General features: G+C 42.2%; 1 protein-coding gene across 1 annotated transcript in view; it reads right to left on the bottom strand.

Moving 5' to 3' along the window:
- Positions 1-18,416, bottom strand: part of LOC111971398 (kinesin-associated protein 3-like) — a 47,138-nt gene extending 28,722 nt beyond the window's left edge. Inside the window, 9 exon segments of the mRNA XM_023998157.2 lie at positions 2,763-2,941; positions 3,134-3,232; positions 3,501-3,625; positions 4,126-4,225; positions 4,988-5,129; positions 5,286-5,338; positions 16,439-16,581; positions 17,532-17,663; positions 18,243-18,416. Coding sequence (XP_023853925.1) covers positions 2,763-2,941; positions 3,134-3,232; positions 3,501-3,625; positions 4,126-4,225; positions 4,988-5,129; positions 5,286-5,338; positions 16,439-16,581; positions 17,532-17,663; positions 18,243-18,283 — 1,014 coding nt within the window. The 5' untranslated portion in view covers positions 18,284-18,416.
- Between the last annotated feature and the right edge of the window lie 3,041 nt (positions 18,417-21,457).

Raw genomic sequence — 21,457 nt, 5'->3', positions numbered from 1 at the left:
TGCTGCAGACATTTTTTGGTACCCTTCCCCAGATCTGTGCCTCGGAGGTCTACARWCAATTCCTTCAACCTCACGGMTTGGTATTTGCTCTGACATGCACTGTCAACTGTGGGACCTTATATAGACAGGTGTGTGCCTTTCCAAATCATGTCTAATTAACTGAATTTACCACAGGTGGACTCCAATCAAGTTGTAGAAACATCTCAAGGATGATCAATGGAAACAGGATGCACCTGAGCTCAATTTTGAGTCTCATAGCAAAGGGTCTGAATACTTATGTAAATAAGGTATTTCTGTTTTTTATTTATTTGCAAAAATGTACATTATCGGGTATTGTGGATAGATTGATGAGGGAAAAATGTAATTGAATCCATTTTAGAATAAGGCTGTAACGTAACAAAATGTGGAAAAAGGGAAGGGGTCTGAATACTTTCCGAATGCACTATATATGTATTAAAGTAGTCAAAACTTTATTTGGTCCTATATTCCTAGCACGCAATGACCACATCAAGTTTGTGACTACAAACTTGTTGGACGCATTTCCTGTTTGTTTTGGTTGCGTTTCGATTATTTTGTGCACAATAGAAATGAATGGTAAATAATGTAGTCACTTTTATTGTAAATAAGAATGTAATATGTTTCTAAACACTTCTACATTAATGTGGATGCTACCATGACTATGCATAGTCCTGAATGAATCGTGAATAATAATAATAATAATAATAATAATAATAGAGTGAGACGCACAAATATCATACCCCCAAAACATGCTAACCTCTCACCATTACAACAGGGGAGCATTTTTGGAAGGGGGTATGATATTTACAATAAAAATGACTCCAAAATGACACAATATATTTTTACCATTCATTTCTATTGGGCACAAAATAATCCGAAACACAACCAAAACAAGCAACAAATGCATCCAACAAGTTTGTAGAGTCACAAGCTTGATGTAATCATTGTGTGCTAGGAATATTGGATAAAATACAAAACATTTGACTACTTTAATACACATAAGTAAACTTGTCCCAATACTTTTGGTCCCCTACAATGGGGGGACTATGTACACTGAACAAAAATATAAAAAGCAACATCTGCAACAATTTCAAAGATTTTACTGAGTTACAGTTCATACAAGGAAATCAGTCAATTGAAATAAATTCATTAGGCCCTAACAATCTATGGATTTCACATGACGGAATACAGATATGCATCTGCTGGTCACAGATAATAAAAATAATAATAAAATAAAATTRGGYGTGGATCAGAAAACCAGTCAGTCTCTGGTGTGACCACTATTTGCMTYAWGCAGCGCGACACATCTCCTTCGCAAAGAGTTGATCAGGCTGTTGGTTGTGACCTGTGGAATGTTGTCCCACTCCTCTTCAATGGCTGTGGGAAGTTGCTGGATATTGGCAGGAACTGGAACATACCGTCATACACGTGGATCCAAAACATACCAAACATGATCAATAGGTGACATGTTTGGTGAGTATGCAGGCCAAGGAAGAACAAGGACATTTTCAGCTTCCAGGAATTGTGTACAGATCCTTGCGACATGGGGCCGTGCACTTTCATGGTGAAACATGAGGTGATGGCGGCAGAGGAATGGCACGACAATGGGCCTCAGGATCTTGTCACGGTATCTCTGTGCATTCAAACTGCCATCGATAAAATGCAATTCTGTTTGTTGTCCGTAACTTATGCCTGCCCATACCCTAACCCCAACATGGGGCACTCTGCTCAAAACATTGACATCAGCAAACCGGTCGCCCACATCTGCCATCTTCCCGGTACAGTTGAAACCGGGATTCATCTGGGAAGAGCAAACTACTCTAGCGTGCCAGTAGCCATCGAAAGTGAGCATTTGGCCACTGAAGACAGTTACGACGTGGAACTCAGGTCAAGACACTGGTGAGGACGAAGAGAACGCAGATGAGCTTCCCTGAGACGTTTTCTGACAGTTTGTGCAGAAATTCTCCAGTTGTGCAAACCCACAGTTTCATCAGCTGTCCGAGTGGCTAGTCTCAGACGATCCCGCAGGTGAAGAAGCCGAATGTGGAGGTCCTGGGCTGGCGTCATTACATGTGGTCTGCGGTTGTACGTACTGCCAAATTTTGGAAAATGACGTTAAAGGCGGTTATGGTAGAGAAATTATCATGAAATTCTCTGGCAACATTCTCTGGTGGACATTCCTGCAGTCAGCATGCCAATTCACAATCCCTCAACTTGAGACATCTGTGGAATTGTGTTGTGTGACAAAACTGCACATTTCAGAGTGGCCTTTTATTGTCCCCAGCACAAGGCACATCTGTATAATGATCATGCTGTTTAACCAGCTTAATGATATGCCACACCTTTCAGGAGGATGAAGTATCTTGGCAAAGGAGAAAAGCTCACTAACAGGGATGTGCCTATGGAATATTTCTGGGATTTGGATGAAAATACCCTGAAATTAAAGCKGACAGTCTGCACTTTAACTGAAGTGCTAGGGTAGAGCCAAAACCACAAAAAAGGGGTCAGTGTCCCAATACGTTGAGCTCACTGTATTTTCCTCACCTTGTTGCAATTCCTCTCCATCCATCCCTCCCTCCCTCTTCCTCTCTCACTCCATCACTCACCATGTCTCTCTTGTTCTCCAGGAAAATGCTGAGCTTCTTGAGGAAGGAGACCACCAGCTCCTGTACCGCTCACCCTACATCCCTCCCTCTTTTCTGCCCCTCTCCCTCCATCTTTCCCTCTCTYCCTTCCTCTCTCACCATGTCATTCTTATTCTCCAGGAAGATACTGAGCTTCTTGAGGAAGGAGACCACCAGCACCAGCAGCTCCTCGTCTTCCCGGTCCAAGGTCTTCACCAGGGTGTGGACGATGTTCTTGTTCCTCATCTTCAGCTCGGTGCGCGTGTCCTCAGCAAGGTTCAACAACAGGTGCAGAGCCACTGGGAARCAATAGGGAGAGGGGGGACTGTAGAATCAAATAGTGATCCAACTTGATATTACTATGWAATAACCAATGTAGTTGGTAATTACTATGTAATTACATCACTGCATTATCAAGCACTAATAGTGCTGTCTAACAAACATCACTACCCCTCTGCTAGACATGGTAGTGTGCTACACAGTTACTGTACCTCGTAGAAGCTGCTCCTGCTTGATCAGTAGACCTTGGTACTTCTTGAAGGCTTTCTCATGCTCCTTCTTCACATTCTGGTTCTTATGGTCATCGTCACGTGAGATCAGTCAAGGAAGGAGTGTTGCTGTATTGAACCAATGAACTCACTATATAGTCGTGTTTTAGAAATCAGCCAGCACTGAGGGCAGAAGGAACCCTGAGGCATTGACCCTCTGTCTATGTTGTTTTCGTTATGTGTCGGACCCCAGTAAGACTGGCTGTCGCCATTGGCGTCGGCTAATGGGGATCCYAATCAAATCAAATCAAATCAAGCAGCGAGATATGTAACATCATTTAGGTGACCTTTGACTTCAGCTGAAGGATATAGGCTGCCGCTTTCTTCTGCAGTTCGTCCTGCCAGAGGTCGTACCTCTTCAGCTCGTGTTCAATTATGTTCATACAGAGGGCTCCGATCTTATAGTGGGTCACCTGCCCATGGAACTGGGAGAAACTGGGACAGGGAAGAGAAAAGGTTTACAAGGCTTCCACTTATTCAAAAGTGCATTTCGTTCATCGTTATGCAACACCTATTTTTTTTAGCACAGTCGGGTGCTCAGATTGAAATGATCCTATCAGCTGAGAGCTTAGTCCAAAAAGTCAACTGCAAAAAAAGGACAAGAAAGATTGAGTAAAACAGTATCTCTCATCTCCTACTCATAATCAGCCAGACACAAACCAAATCATTTCAAAACCAAACAGCACTGCCACGGAGCGGGGCCAAGAAGGACTATCAGTTTGCAGAACTACGTAGATCCTCTCACAACTCAAATCGCTCTTGACAAGTAGTTTAATTATTATTCTATCAAGGGTAATTAGTGTTTCCCAACCCCCAAGGTTGGAAAGTAAGGTTTTGCCATATGTTGTCATAGTTGTGTGATTGCTGTCAGAATGAGAGAGAGCAGAACATGAAAAACAAAAGAAGAGGTTCTGGCGAGCGAGCRAGTTGTATACCTGGAGAAGCAAAAGAAGACGTAGATGATGGTGGTTGCCAGGTCAACGCTCTGTTTCCAGTCCTCCCTCAGAACTCTGGCCAGGGCTCCCAGGGCCGTCTCTGATGAGCAGCAGACACCACACAGGTCAGAGAGAAAGCAAGAGAGAGGTGGGGAGGTGAGAAGACAGAGTGAGGAAAGTGATATATATATGATGTGTGTGTGGGGGGGGGGGCAAGGGGAGTGATTGAGGAAGAGGGGGATTATTTGAAGTATGTTAGGATTTGAAAGGGAAGTATGCAGTTGGGGTGGAGGTGGGCAGGTAGTGGAAAGAGTCTAGCATGGAGATGACAGTCAGCTTGGGGTGGGAGGTTAAGGTAAGGAATTTGGGGGAATGTAAAGGGTTCCAGGCTCCCATGGCTTGAGCTATGGGTGATCTTCATTGTAAACATACATATCACATTGTTCCATTTCCCCTGGCCATCTCCACTTTCCTCACTGACCCGAGGTCTCATGGTTCACATGCACGTTCTACCGTTATCAACGTCTGACCATGTGATCCGTTACGACAGACAAAGTGAGCCTGTGATGCATAGTGACAGTTACAAAATGAAGCCATGYCATCATTTGACAGCTGTAATGGATGAGGACCCTGTGCTGTTGTGAGAGAAAACAGCTCTGTCGTCAGGGAAGGGAATAGGAAGGACTAGTGCTAGGCTGTTTTCTTATGAACAGGATGGGCTGGTGAGAGAGTCTGTAGATTATATCAACCAATGACACTAGAGTTTGTCTAGCCTGGCCTGTACAGCTTTTAAACACCCAGCAGAACAGAGAAGATGATTTCTCTGGAACGTAGCATTGTGACAGACTGGGAAGGAACGTACCATTCTGCAGGAGCTCCTCCAGGTTGTCTGGGTTGCGGGCGAGGTGGAGGATGAGGGTGGCACCCCTGACCTTCTCTGGGATGTCCTCATACAGCAGCTCCACATAGTGATCTATCCTGTTGATGTTGGCCTCCTCATCCAGCTGAGAACAGAGATACAGTATAGGTGAGGAATGGYGAGGGTTAAAATCATACTGACATAATACAGTGATAATCATGCTACAAACACACAGAAACAGACTTGGACACAAACAGACACACATCAGACACGTACACAAATTTGAAGATGCTCTGCTTACCTCCATCCCCTCAAATGGTGCGAGGTCTCTCGGCGGGTGTTTCTCTCGTTTGTCTGTGAGGAGGACAGGATGTGCACTAGTAAGCATAGCATGATAAAGGTGTATTTACACAATGAATCGCAGGCAAAGTCATTCAGATCAATTCAACTTTTATTGGTCAAGTACACATACTGTATTTTGCAGAGGTTATCGCAGGTGCAGTGAAATGCTTATGTTTCTATACTGCACTGTTTCCAACAGTCTCCCACACCTACTCATTCAAGGGTTTTTATTTTTACTATTTTCCACATTGTAGAATAATAGTGAAGACATCAAAACTATGAAATAACACATATGGAATCATGTAGAACCCCCCAAAAAAGTGTTAAATAAATCTAAATATATTTTACATTTGAGATTCTTCGAAGTAGCCACCCCCTCTGCCTTGATGACAGCTGTGCACACTCTTGGCATTCTCTCAACCAGCTTCATGAGGTAGTCACATGGAATGCATTGTTAAAAATTGTTAAATTAATTTGTTAAATTTGCCTTGTTAAAAATTTCTTTCTGGAATTTCTTTCCTTAATGCATTTAATCAGTTGTGTTGTGACAAGGTAGGGCTGGGCGATATGGCCAAAATATTATATCATGGTATTAAAAATTTWAAAAATGGACGGTATTTTGAGTTTTTAATAATAAATGTTCTACATTTGCTTTATGAGTTGTGAGTGATCCTAGGGTGGCAACACATGTATTCTAAGTGATTTCAATGAGTCTTTTATACTGTTCAATTCAACCAAAAKAAATTTCAGCACTTTTATAATTTATGCACTTCCTGCACTCAACTGCAGTGGTGGAAAAAGTACCCAATTGTCATACTTGAGTAGAAGTAAAGATACGTTAATAGAAAATGACTCAAGTAAAAGTGAAAGTCACCCAGTAAAATACTTGAGTAAGTCTAAAAGTATTTGGTTTTAAATATACTTAAGTATCAAAAGTTAAAAAAACAGATGGCACCATTTTTATTTTTTTATTTTATTTACGGATAGCCAGGGGCACACTCCAACACTCAGTCATAATTTACAAACAAGGCATGTGTTTAGTGAGTCCTCCAGATCAGAGGCAGTAGATTACCAGTGATGTTCTCTTGACAAGTGCGTGAAATGGACCATTTTCCTGTCCTGATTTTTTTGTTGTTGAATGTAACAAGTACTTTTAGGTGTCAGGAAARATTTATGTAGTAAAAAGTACAGTATTTTCTTTCGGAATGTAGTGAAGTAAAAGTAGTCAAAAATAAAAATGGTAAAGTACAGATACCCCAAAAAATGACATAAGTAGTACTTGAAAGTATTTTTACTWAAGTACTTYACACCACTGTTCAATTGAGATMATTTCCACACTGCCACGTAGGGCTGCACGATATGGGCAAATAATCTAGGACTTATTTTTAACCAAATGTTGSAATTGCGATTTGACTTGCGAATTAGAGCAAAACTGTTGGAATCATGGAAATAGATTGACTATTTTAATTCTATAGTTAGAATATAATAGTGGGCACTTTGAATACAGTGTAGTTTCAGATGACAACGAATTAAAATGCCAGGGAGGAGTTATTGTGACAGGGTAGGAACTAAAGTGTTGATAAGTGTTTCCTAGGGGACCCTATAAGCTTTRGTTACATTGCATGTTCTCTCTAAGCTAGTTCATGTAGYTAACATAATCTTGCTTTGCATATTCCTCTTTGATTTAGAAGATACTGTTGCACAAACATGCTGATTTAGGTCTACACCATCACTGGTATTATCAGGCTGTATTAGCTAGCTACGTTTGCTCTTACTCARTACATTTATTAGCTAGCTAGCTATTAGCATTAGCGGCTAACAACTAGAACGCTAGTGGATTTATATTAAAACAGCATTAATGTCATCAACATTGTTGCATGTGCTGCATTGATACATGCAGACTGAAGGCAAGTGTATCGTGGTTGAGGAACATCAAATGCGCTCCTTGAGTGACAGGGGGCGTGGCTAGGTCTGTGTGGAAAGTGGCACAGAGAGAAAGAGCGGAAAGATATGACTCAAGTAGCGAAGTAAACTATAAAAATAGACTTTACACATGGCGTATCACATTTAACAAACCAAACATTCAWATCCCAGTATAGAAGGTAACGTAAAAACCCAAACCAGTCCCTGCATCAATACCGGTATACCGCCCAGCCCTAGGTGGTATACTAACCGGTCCTCGATCTAACCGGTGCCCCCACACACTGACTCTACCAGTGCCTCCTGTACAGTTGAAGTCAGAAGTTTACATACACTTAGGTTGGAGTCATTAAAAATCGTTTTTCAACCACTCCACAAATGTCTTGTTAACTGGTTCATCCAAGGGAGCAATTTCCAAACGCCACGTTCATCTTTACCAACAATAGTATGCAAGTATAAACACCATGGGACCATGCAGCTGTCATACTGCTCAGGAAAAAGACGCGTTTGGTCTCCTAGAGTTGAATGTACTTTGGTACGAAAAGTGCAAATCAATCCCAGAACAATAGCAAAGGACCTTGTGAAGATGCTAGAGCAATCAGGTGGTTTGCTGCAGGAGGGACTGGTGCACTTCACAAAATAGTCGCAAATSGGTCTTCCAAATGGAAAATGACCCCTTCCACAGTTGTGGAAGTATGCTTAAKAAAGTATGCAAAATGGCTTAAGGACAACAAAGTCAAGGTATTGGAGTGGCCATCACAAAACCCTGACCTCAATCCTATAGAAAATTTGTGTGCAGAACTGAAAAAACGTGTGCGAGCAAGGAGGCCTACAAACCTGACTCAGTTACACCAGCTCTGTCAGGAGGAATGGACCAACATTCACCCAACTTATTGTGGGAAGCTTGTGGAAGGCAACCCTAACATTTGACCCAAGTTAAACAATTTAAAAGGCAATGCTACCAAATACAAATTTAGTATATGTAAACTTCTGACCCACTGTGAATATGATGAAAGAAATTAAAGTTGAAATAAATCACTCTCTCTACTATTATTCTGACATTTCACATTCTTAAAATAAAGTGGTGATCCTAACTCAGCCAAGACAGGGAATTGTTACTTGGATTTAATGTCAGGAATTGTGAAAAACTGTTTTTAAACTGAATTTAAATGTATTTGGCTAAGGTGTATGTAAACTTCCRACTTCAACTGTATATAGCCTTGCTATTGTTATTTTACTGCTGTTGTTTAATTATGTTACTTTTATTTAAAAAAATTTTACTTAACTTTTTTTTGTTCTTAGAACTTCTTAAAGAATTGTTGGTTAAGGGCTTGTAAGTAAGCATTTCACTGTAACTCTACACCTGTTGTATTCGGAACATGTGACAAATAAAATATTTGTTATATACAAGATAGCTCTATTTGGTAAAAGACCAAGTCCATATTATGGCAAAAACAGCTCAAATAAGCAAAGAGAAACAAGAGTCCACCATTACTTTAAGACATGAAGGTCAGTCAATCCGGAAAATGTCAACAACTTTGGTTTTCGCGACTGCACTTCAATGATGAAACTGTCTCTCATGAAGACCACCACAGGAAAGGAAGACCCAGAGTTACCTCTGCTGCAGAGGATAAGTTCATTAGAGTTAAAAGCCTCAGAAATTGCAGCCCAAATAAATGCTTCAGAGTTCAAGTAACAGATACATCTAAAAATCAACTGTTCAGATGGCACGGCGTGAATCAGGCCTTAATGGTCAAATTGCTGCAAATAATTAGATTTTTAGTCCCAACCGCCATGTCTGTGTGAGATGCAGAATAGGTGAACGGATGATCTCCACATGTATGGTCCCCACCGTGAAGCAAGGAGGAGGTGTGATGGTATGGGGGTGCTTTGCTGGTGACACTGTCAGTGACTTGTTTAGAATTCAATGCACACTTAACCAGCATGGCTACCGGAGCGATATGCCATCCCATCTCGTTTGCGCTTAGAGGGACTATCATTTGTTTTTCAACAGGACAATGACCCAACACATCTCTAGGCTGTGTAAGGGCTATTTGACCGAGGAGAGTGATGGAGTGCTGCATCAGATGGCCTGACCTCCACAATCACCCGGCCTCAAGCCAATTGAGATGGTTTGGGATGAGTTGGACCGCAGAGTGAAAGAATAGCAGCCAACAAGTGCTCAGCATATGTGGGAACTCCTTCAAGACTGTTGGAAAAGCATTCCAGGTGAAGCTGGTTGAGAGAATGCTAAGAGTGTGCAAAGCTCTCATCAAGGCAAAAGGTGGCTACTTTGAAGAATCTCATATATAAAAYATATTTTGATTTATTTAACACKTTTTAGTTACTTTATGATTCCATATGTGTTATTTCACAGGTTTTGATGTCTTCACTATTATTCTACAATGTAGAAAATAGTAAAAAATAAAGAAAAACTCTGGAATGAGTATGTGTGTCCAAACCTTTGACTGGTACTGTATGTCAGCTGTCAATACTGGCCGGGAGGTTGTCTTCTCTCAAATGAGCCATTGATCATATTTTTGCAATATTCCTACTTGAGGTCGACCAGCATGGCCGATTTCAAGTTTTCATAACAATCRGTAGTCAGCATTTTTTGACGCAGAATATGGCCGATTACATTGCACTCCACGAGGAGACTGCGTGGCAGGCTGACCACCTGTTACGTGAGAGCAGGAATGAGCCAAGGTAAGTTGCTAGCTAGCATTAAATTGATCTTATAAAAAAACAAATCTTAACATAATCACTAGTTAACTACACATGGTTGATAATATTATTAGTTTAACTAGCTTGTCCTGCGTTGCAAATAATCATTGCGGTGCTTGTTAATTTATCATCGAATCACAGCCTACTTCGCCAAAACGGGTGATGATTTAACAAGCGCATTCACGAATAAAAGCACTGTYGTTGCACCAATGTACCTAACCATAAACATCAATGCCTTTCTTAAAATAAATACACAAGTATATATTTGAAACCTCCATATTTAGTTAAAAGAAATTCATGTTAGCAGGMAATATAAATAGGGAAATTGTGTCACTGCTCTTGCGTTCTGTGCAAGCAGTCAGGGTATATGCAGCAGTTTGGGCCGCCTGGCTCGTTGCGAACTGTTTGAAGCGACCATTTCTTCCTAAACAAGACCGTAATTAATTTGCCAGAATTTTACATAATTATGACATAACATTGAAGGTTGTSCAATGTAACAGCAATATTTAGACTTAGGGATGACACCCAGTTAGGGATGACACCCGGTTCCCTATTTCACTGAAAKAATAAACGTTTTGTTTTCTAAATKATAGTTTCCGGATTTGACCATATTAATGACCTAAGGTCCGTATTTCTGTGTGTTTATTATATTATAATTATGCTGGTGTGTGGGATTACTGACGACAGGATACAAATACGCTTGTTATCAGAGCCTAATCTCATGTTTGAGAATACACTCAAACTGGCCCAGGCCATGGAGTCCGTGAATAGAAATGCACTGGATTTGCAGGCAAGGGGTGCAACTGCATGCCATACAGTAAAAGAGAGCAGCTCTGAGCTCGCTGAGATTCAAAGAAGGGAAAGCCCCGCGGGGCAGCCCCTCCGGTTAATAGACTGTTATAGTTGAAAAGTGAATGTAAATTCAAACATGAAAGGTTTTATGCATGTTGGATAATATGACACATTGCGAGGGCGTGCCACAATTAGAAAAAGCTACGAGCTACAGAAAATAAAATGAACAGAAGAAAACCGAATASCGACGCTATAACTACCGCTCATATTAAGTAATAGAAAGTGAGTGCGCAGACGCAGAGCAAACGCTCTCAATGTACAGTGTACATTGGGTGAATATGAAAAAGGTGAAGCCTTTTATTGTGGAAATGGGAATAAATGGATKTAAGGTACTGYTTGAAATAGACACGATGTAGCGTCACACTGATGAACAGGTCCCAATTCAATGAGAAGTGGAAAAAAGGTGAAGTGGACAAACTGAAAGACTCAAAATGTACACAGGGGAGAAAAAAAACTGGGATTGGAGTTGCTGATGTTCAGGTGGAATATCAAGGCCAAAATAAAAGTCTGCCTCTCTTAATAGCGGAAGGTACTGGCCCCAGCTTACTAGGGAGATGGTGGTTGGAGGAAATAAAATTGAACTGGGATGAAATCAAACATGTCACCACAGAGACATTGACACTGCAGCAGGTGATTTAAAAGCATGACTGTGTTTTCAAAGCGCTAGGGACATTGAAAGGGGTCTAAGCTACCATTCATGTTGCCCCAGATGCTACTCCCAGATTCTATTGGCCAAGATCAGTTCCATATGCCATGTTGTTGCCAGCGGACAAAAAGTACTCTCAGCTGGCTATCATATTCGGAATACAGAGATTCCACAAGTACTTATACGGGGTAACATTCACTATTGTGACCGACCATAAGCCTCTGATCTCTCTGTTCCATGAACAAAAGCCAGTACCACAAATGRTCTCTCCAAGAGTTCAACGTTGGGCTGTGTGGCTCAGGGCCATCATGTACAGAAGCCAGGTAGATACCATGGGAATGCTGATGCTCTGAGTAGGCTGCCGTTCCAGAAATCATCGCTCAGGAAGAAGAAAAGGACCAAGTCTTGATGATCGATGTGTTGGATGATGCACCGGTGAACACAGCACAAAATCAGGCAATGGACTTCAAAGGATGTGACGCTGTCACAAGTGCATTAATTTATYCTGAAAGRATGCGCTACAGTGACAGAGYCTCAGATCATGCCTTACTACGCTCGCCGCTTGGTCTTGAGTGTTTGAGATGGGTGTGTTCTGTGGGATTCAAGAGTAGTTATCCCAGTAGCGGGGAATGCTACTGAAGTTGTTGCACCAGTCACATCCAGATACGTCTGGTGGCCAAAGATGGACCAGGATGTGGAAAATGAGGTTAGCCTGTGTACAGATTGTCAGAGTAACAGGAAGTCACACACCCCCCACCGTGCCATTACATCCATGGGAATGGCCGGGAAAACCATGGACACGACTACATGTGGACTACACTGGACCCTTCCAAGGGAAAATGTTGCTCGTGCTGATTGATTCTCATTCAAAGTGAATGGATGTTTACCCCATGAACACGTCAACATTGCACGCTACGATTGAGAAGTTGAGACAAAGCTTCAGTGTCATGGGATTGCCTGAATTGCTGGTTAGCGACAATGCTACTTGTTTTACAAGCACTGAATTCACAAGTTTCATGAAACAAAATGGAATTCAGCATGTAACGTCGTCCCTTTTCACCCATTTTCAAACGAATTAGCAGAATGTGCGGTTCAGACCTTGAAGGAGATCAAATCAAATTGTATTTGTCACATGCGCCGAATACAACAGGTGTAGACCTTACCGTGAAATGCTTACTTACAAGCCCTTAAACAACAATGAGGTTCAAGAAACAGAGTTAATAAAATATTTACTAAATAAATTGACTCAATCAAAAAGTAACAATAAATGTACATAACAATAACGAGGCTACATACAGGGGGCACGGTACCGAGTCAATGTGTGGGGGTACAGATTAGTCGAGGTAATTTGTAAAGTGACTAGTTAGGAGCCTGTAAAACAGTAGCCCTCCCCTCGGGCGCCATTAGAGGAAGATGCAAGGGGACAGCATTGAAACAAATGTGTCAMGCTACAGGATCACTCCTTAAGCTACAACTGGGTTGTTACCTTCAGAAATGCGAATGTCAAGGAGATTAAGGTCAACCTTGGATCTCATCAGGCCAGACTTAAAAGTGAAAATACAACAAAAGCAATGGAATCAAAAACGTAATCATGATAACAGAGCCAAACTCAGAACTTTCTCACCTGGAGACGATATCTACACAAGAAACAATGGGTTTGGTCCCAAATGGATTCCAGCTACAATTTGAGGATTGCGCAGGACCAGTATCACATACTGTGATCATCGGAAGTGGACARAGACTAAGGAGGCACGTGGCTCAGATCTGAGCTCAAATTCCAGTTCCATCCGTGGACTTGGATCAATGCTTAAACGAGCAGGACAGGACATTGGAACGTTCACCAGAGCTGCAGTTGGACAAACAACCTGAGACCAACAAGGCTCAACTTCCTGAGAGCACCAGTCCGGGTCAAACACCTCCTGTGAAGTCTCCACAAAAAGACTTTGTTTCACCATGAAGTGGTGAAGTGCTGGTAGCACCAGCTACACTACCTCTGAGACACTATTAGAGAGACGTCCGCCAGACTATTTCAGATCCTATTTATTTTATTTAACTAGGCAAGTCAGTTAAGAACAAATTGTTATTTACAGTTTGATGGCTTGGAGATAAAAGCTGTTTTTCAGTCTCTCGGTCTATATGCTAGCGGGGTGAACAGGCCGTGGCTCGGGTGGCTGAGGTCCTTGATCTACTTGGCCTTTCTGTGACACCAGATGCTGTAGATGTCCTGGGGGCCAGGCAGTGCGCCCCTGGTGATGCGTTGGGCTGAATGCACCACCCTCTGGAGTGGTATTCATTGATGTGAACGTCAAGAAACTTGAAGCTTCGTTTTGTTGACATTGAGAGAGAGGTTGTTTTCCTGGCACCACTCTGCCAGGGCCCCTCACCTCCTCCCTGTAGGCTGTCTTGTYGTTGTTGGTAATCAGGCCTACCACTGTTGTGTCGTCAGCAAACTTGATGATTGAGTTGGAGACGTGTATGGCCACGCAGTCATGGGTGAACAGGGAGTACAAGAGAGGGTTGAGCACGTACCCTTTTATGGGGCCCTTGTGTTGAGGATCAGCATGGTGGAGGTGTTGTTGCCTACCTTCACCACCTGGGGTCAGCCCGTCAGGAAGTCCAGGACYCAGTTGCACAGGGCGGGGTTCAGACCCAGGGCCCCGAGCTTAGTGATGAGCTTGGAGCACAATATGGTGTTGAAGGCTGAGCTTTCATCGATGAACAGCATTCTTACATACTTATTCCTCTTGTCCAGATGGGATAGGGCAGTGTGCAGTGCAATGGCAATTGAGTCTTCCGTGGGTCTGTTGGGGAGGTATGCAAATTGTAGTGTGTCTAGGGTGTTGTCGGGTAAGGTGGAGGTGATATGATCCTTAASTAGCCTATCAAAGCACTTCATGACGACAGAAGTGAGTGCTACAGGGCGATAGTAATTTCATTCAGTTACCTTCACTTTCTTGGATACAGGAACAATGGTGGACATCTTGAAGCAAGTGGGGACAACAGACTGGGATAGTGAGAGATTGGATATGTCCGTAAACACTCCAGCCAACTGGTCTGCACATGCTCTGAGGACGCAGCTTGGAATTTGGTCTGCTATACCATAGAAACTCATTGAATAACACAATCAGAAATGGCAAAACAGACAGTCCAAAAATGCATAATAAATATTAAGGTTGTGAAGTGTCTGTCCTATATCTAGGAGATATATAAAAATATAAAAATTAAACTCTGGAATTATTAAATGTTTTACACATATTTAACCCCTTTTTGGGGGGCACAAAACTACTTCCATCCTTCCATTAATTTTAAAAACCGGTACGGGGTTAACTTCAGATGAGTCCCATGACACTTGTGGGGGTCGTAGAACAAAACAGAGAACACCATCATGTTCGTGAGAGTCTCCCCTTTCCATAGCGAGGTCAGACTGATTTTCAGGATGTCTCCTGGTCTGACAAACAGCGCTGTAGCTCTGCCACTTTACACCGCAGATGCGGTAGGCCGACATAGGCGGATGCAGTGGATTGAGACGCAGGCTATGCAATTTTGATGGGGAAAAGGTGTTTAGCTGGTCCTAATTTGCCGAAAAGGGCAGGGGAAGGCCTTGTAACTGTCCCGGAAGGGGGAGAAGCAATGGTCCAGAGTTCTCGATGTGCACAGGAGATGTGTTGATAGAAATTTGGTAGCGTTTTCCTCAGATTTCCTTTATTAAAGTCACCAGCTACAATAAATGCGGCCTCAGGATATTTGCAGTTTCCGCAAAGTCCAGAGTAGTCGTCGCAGTGTTGGCTTGGTGGGAGATATACACGACCGTGACGATCACAGAAGAAAATTCTCTCGGGAGGTAATGTGGTCAGCATTTGATAGTGAGGTATTGCAGATCATGAAAACAAAAGGACTTGAGTTCCTGTATGTTACCACAATCACACCATGAATAGTTAATCATGAAACATACCACCTCCGCCTTTCTTTTTCTCRGAGAGTTGTTTCTTCCTGTCCGCGCGATGGATGGAGAACCCCGCTGGCTGAATGTACAGGGACAGTATATCTGAGCGTAGCAGAGCGCAGAATAACTGATGAATTTACGAACGCTCAACACCCATTTAATATGGCCGGTGTCAGTAAATGCCTGCAAAAAAGCTAATTAAATTGTTGCCAGCAGCACAGTTACAGTCACCAACGCTCTGGATAACATGAAAACAGCCTAACCAGCTCTGCTACAGCGAGTAAAACGGTCAGAGTGAGGTGTTCTCCCATTTGTCTGGWAGTAGCTAGCCAGTTAGCTTGTGTGCTTGACTGCAGTGTCGTTGTGATGGTCAGAACGCTCAGATCAACCCTACTCCTCTGGTAGTGTACGCTCTGAATCAGGGATGCAAACTGGTGAGGGCCCAAAAAGGTGACACTTTGTTTTTGCACTGAAACATGCAAACAAAAATCCCTGATAGGGGGAAATGCAGGTTAACTAATTAAACAACRAAGAATATGATCTACATGATCAGTCTCTGTGTGTAAAATAAAGTGGTTAAAACCTCTCCGGGATTGGTGTCCCCCCCTACGGGACGGTTGAGCGAACGTAGGCTAATGTGATTAGCATGAGGTTGTAAGTAACAAGAAAAAATCCCAGGACATAAGCTTTCTGCCCATATCAGATATGTCTAAATTAGGCACATTTGGGCAGTCTTGATACAACATTTTGAACAGATATGCAATGGTTCATTGGATCAGTCTAAAACGTTGCACATACACTGCTGCCATCTAGAGGCCAAAATCTACAGAATCAACTTCCGGTAGACAGGCGTAGCGCCAATATGCTCAACTGAAAGGATACTGTTTGTTTACAGTATACTAAAATGAACTAAAAGTATGTAGTATGTACTCATTAAGTATGTAGTATWAGTATGGGTATTCGAACACAGCTTATGTCTGTCGGCAACATCTTGCAGGGACAGGCATTATCATGATGGAACCATTACCTGATTTYTTGCGGTTCTGCAGGTAGAAGAGCAATTGCTCCACCTCTGGTAGTTTAGATGGATGAATGAGCCTGCATTCCTCCACCACCTTCCGAGCTAGGGCGGCAATGTCCGTGTTGGCGTTCAAGCTTTTTAGGCGGATGCTGTGAATAGAAAATACACATGCAACATCATTTTGAGACATTTTCTAAGAAACAACATTGCTAGTTCCAATAACTCTTCAATGTGATGGGGAAGGAACGATAGTTTTGGTCTATGTTTCCCCTGGGACCCTACTTAGTTGTGAACATGTAAAATGGTATAAAAGCACCCCTTTTCAGGTGAGTGACTGAAAAACAACACTCTCATTCCTAGTAGCTTAGTAACATTAAGTTACATTAGGTTAGCCTCTTTTAGAATCCAAGAGTGAAATAATTACTCTCGTCTCTAACATGTAGGCTCAGCATTCCCGAACAGTCCCGTTACAAGTCAGAATGTTGAACAAACTTAATTTCAACTTACTTCACCTGTTGTCTGCCGATTTTGGCCCTATGTCAGAGGTAATCTGAGACRAAATATCCACAGGGAAGTGTTATCAACCCGACCTTCAGTACACTGGTCTGTATATTGGTTTGTCGCACGTGATAAACACTTGCCCAATATGGCCAAGCCTAACCAAACCACAGCCCGAACATTGTCCGAGGCAATCAGCTGTCAAACACTTCCAGCTGATTGTGAGGAAACGTGATTTGGTCGACTATGTTCGGTTACATTCGGCTATTGTTTACATATATTGCATCATGAGCAATCCGTTAGGTGATTGAAAATACAAGTGACAGAACCTACCAGCACCGCAAAAAGCACCACAAAAAAAATTGGGTAAACAACAATTTCTTGTGGATACCCCATCTCCATCTCCTACCGTCAAAACGACCAACAGCACGGAAAACCAGTAAAGTGTAAATATCATTTTTTTCAACATTCTGGCTTGTAGAGACTCTTGCTTCTTTTTTTAGGCAGACTCTTTCAGACTGAATAGCCATGGGGTACCCCATGGTTACAGTCTGATGTTTAAGCAAACATCAGGCATGTGTGTAGCTAGACCCATGCTTACATTTTCTGACACTCCTTGCGTTCCCCAACCATCGGGTCTCCCATCTCACCGAGGATAGTTGCCTCCAACTCATACTGAATGATGAGGGCTTTCTCTGTCGGGTGGACATCCAAACTCCCCCCTTTCACTTTCCTAWGGAATTAGATAAATGGCCAAGTGTCACATGAAGTGTTCATGATGGAAAACGGTTTTGATTTACAACATTTAGTTTCAACCACTAAATTGTTAGCTAGACAGTAAGCTTGAAGCCTATACTTAAATACATTTTTTCATATAATTTTAAGACAATTTTCACGTTGTTAAATTTCAATAACAGCTGATTGCTAGTCATAGTTTGGGTGTAATCATTATTCCAAACAGCTGCTTTTCAACAAAAACAAGAGTTTCTATTGGAAAAATGTAGGTAGGTGCAGCAATGGCTAGAAGAGATTCAGCTTCTGTCAGATTTGACTTACACAGCAGGTTACGATAATTAACGTAGCCAGTTGGGATATTTCGGTTAAGGTTAGGAAAAGGGTTAGAATTAGCTAAAATGTCCCCCAAAAATTGAATTCATTTAATTTAACAAAAGCTGCATCCCTTCTAGCCATGACCGGTASGCCCCTCCCCATTTTTCGTTCCGTTTAAGAACGTTTCGCTACAGAATAGGCGTAATGAATACGCCCCTGGCTAGCTAACGTTAGCTGCTAGTTAGGTGCTTGCAACCGTTACCTTTTCAAATACCGAGCATCTTCTGCTTGCAATTTTTCCATTTCGGAAATAATGGAAWACTCATATAAAATGTTCTTTCACAGTAATTTCAACAGAACGACTGRATTTGTTAGCTAAATGTAGAGCTCTCATCGTTTATGCTTTTGCTTTGTGTTGCTAGGATTGAGACTGTCATCCCAGCATGCAAAGCAGAAAATGAGAGGAAAAACATAGAACGTTGAAATGCGGACAAGAGAGCAACTTATCGCCATCTGTAGGTCTGGAGGAGAACATGTACACCTGGAAAGGGATACAGTTACAGGTGGGTGACTTCAGGTTTGTTTATCCGTTGACTGGGTTTAGCAGATACTGTATGTTATCCATTGTCCAATGTTCACATATGTTGTTCCACCCAGGGACCTCATGCATGAACAACATGCATTATGTTGTTTCTGGTATGACATAGTCGGGTAATGGATTCTTCAATTTCACACTTTTGTTGGATCTGATTTGTCCAGTTTTTMTAATCAGTGAAATGTAGTGCTTTTCCTTTAATCTAAGGAAACATCTTCCATTTGTAACCAGCTGGTGATCTATTTGAATCCTTTTTTATTAAGTTCAAGGCTGTGTTTGATTGGTCGGACATCTTTTTTAAGTAGCGTAGCTAACATGGTGGACGTCCCAACAGAAGGTTCTGGTCTCTGAGGTCGCAGGGTTAGGTGACGTTGACAATGGACCTTACAGTTCTGGATGTAAATATGTGAACTTAGTGGCTAAATGTTATGTAACAGCTCAGAGCTAGGGAAAATGAATKATTCAAATCCATTTTCTTATCTGACTATTACACTGGAATGGACTCCTTTAACCCTGTTTTAAGATACATTGTGTATAACAATTCAACAGTCTGAATGCAGTCCATAAATAATAATTGCACATATGAAGGGTACAGAAAATGAGATATAGTTGAGTTATACTGTAAACCCTTTATCATCTTAACAGTCTGAACAGTCTAGTCAACAAGCCATTAATATTGACCGCACATGTGTTAAAGGGACAGAACATGTGACTGCACAACTTGAGCTAGCTGATTTTAGCCTTTCGAAGTGACAAGTGATGTCATCACTCTGAAATTTGAATCCGTAGGCGAGAAGCTACACTGGTATTTATTTTCTGGTTGAAACAGAATTTACTGGGCGTTGGACAACATATGAATTCTATGGGCAACACATTGCATTTTACTATAAAGTCAACTGAAGTGAGTGAAAGGATGGGTGATGTTTACAGTTTGCCAATGTACATTCGGTTATGTGCTGGCCAAGACTAACTTACTGTAAAATATATGTAGGAGTGTTTAATGAGGAGTGTTTGATACTATTTACCATAAAGGCATTTGCATAGGATTGGCCATGCAGACTTGTTATTTTTCTGATATCCTCTGCAGATCATGGTGCATCAACATCCAAGTCATTATTAAAGGCTATGTACAGTATTGTTGACACTCACGAGGGACGATAATGCTTCTTTTTGGGATCTGAAATGTTGATTGAGCATGGTGACACGTACACATTGGGGATTTCCCTGGAGACATGAAGGCAGATTCYTGAACCATAAGTCAGACTTACTGACACATATCTGGACCAGAAGTTCAGAGACAMCAAAAACTGAGAGGCTAGGGCGATGCTTCAGCATCTGACTATCGGCAGAAAAGAAATGTCAAACAGTTTGAGTTTTGGACCGGGTGTGCCTTATCATGTGATAAGTCCAAATGTCTCTATTCAAAGCTTTAAATATAAGTGAATATTTACATGTTGTTGAGTGAATGCATGCATGGTCTGACATACATTTAAATGACTTATCACTCACTGTGTAAATTAGGCTTCTTGAGACAAGAACACTGCATATGCAGTGCATGCTATGTATAGATACAAACATGAGAAGACATTGCTAAAAAATAACTGCTACATTATATGGCTGTAAGTGCCGGGTGAATGTATGGTCCGCCTTGTGTGCTTCTGGTATTTGTGGGTTGAAAGCTCAAATACCACTCGGCATGCCTGCTCTTCTTGAGGGAGGAGGCTTCTTCTGAAACAGATAGCTAGTGTCCCACCCTCCGTCCCTGGCTCCTCTCTCACCCCTCCCAAGCCAAAGGCTCAAGCAGGTGACCCGTTAAGCCAGGGTCAATTTTCAGCACCATCTCAAGAGGGGATYCCAGCCTATCCCTTTTTTTCCACGCTGCCTGAGGCTACCACCCGACACCAGGATCCACAGACATAGCACCACAGAAGCAACAACACTCTCACACTCGGTTCACACACACTACTCGCTCGCTAGACTGGACACACACAGAGTAGGGACACTGCCACAGGCACACTAGGTCACACACACAGACCGTTGATTCACACATAACTTGCTCGCTGTGCTGGACACACACACAGGGCAGGGATGTCTTCGAGCCTGGAAGACACACAAAGAGCAGGGATGTCTTCCAGCCCTCGACCTAACATGGAGTTCCAAGCTCTCCACCAGGCCCATCAGAACCGCTGTAAGAACACAGATGYGTCCATGTGTCGCCACAGCCTGTCCTTCCATCTGCACCACACCATGAGGACTGAATTATTTGCCAGCTTCCTGTACCTGATGGAGCAGATCCCCCTGGGTAAGGATAGAGGCGCCACCAACCGCCCTCATGGGGCTCTGGGCAAAGTGAGGGGGGATGGGTGTGTTTGAGCATGATGCGTGCACTTTAAAGGGTAAACGAACAGGAGTCTTACCACACAGGCAGAGATACAGTGTGTACTGTAGGCTGTAAATGATCTATGTGGGTATATAATATATGAGACAATCTGTCTTAATGGGACTTCTCAGCATTAATAAAGGTTAAAAAAAATATAATCCAAGTACAGTGTGTGCTTGCTGGCTGTCTGATATTGCACCATACAGTCCAGCTCCTATAGCCGAGATAATGTGCACCTGATCTAATTTATAGCCCTCTAATTTATAACCCTGATTCAGGTCCTATAATCAGTTGAAAATGTCTCCACCATCTAACCATACTGACCATCCCACCATTATTATGATCAAACAAGAGATGGAACATATGCCTCTAAATGACTGATAATATACGAAAAAGATAGTAGCACTCTGTAATGGGATACTACTACTGTACTTACAGTGACCTTGCTTAATGAAAACTTGATTTCCCCAATGAGTGTTCAGTGGGTAAAACCAACCTGTTC

Source organism: Salvelinus sp. IW2-2015, linkage group LG13 (assembly GCF_002910315.2).
Source record: "Salvelinus sp. IW2-2015 linkage group LG13, ASM291031v2, whole genome shotgun sequence".
Classification (NCBI taxonomy): Eukaryota; Metazoa; Chordata; class Actinopteri; order Salmoniformes; family Salmonidae; genus Salvelinus; species Salvelinus sp. IW2-2015.
The sequence above is the reverse complement of the archived record's forward strand: the minus strand, read 5'-3'. Positions and strand labels throughout refer to the sequence as shown.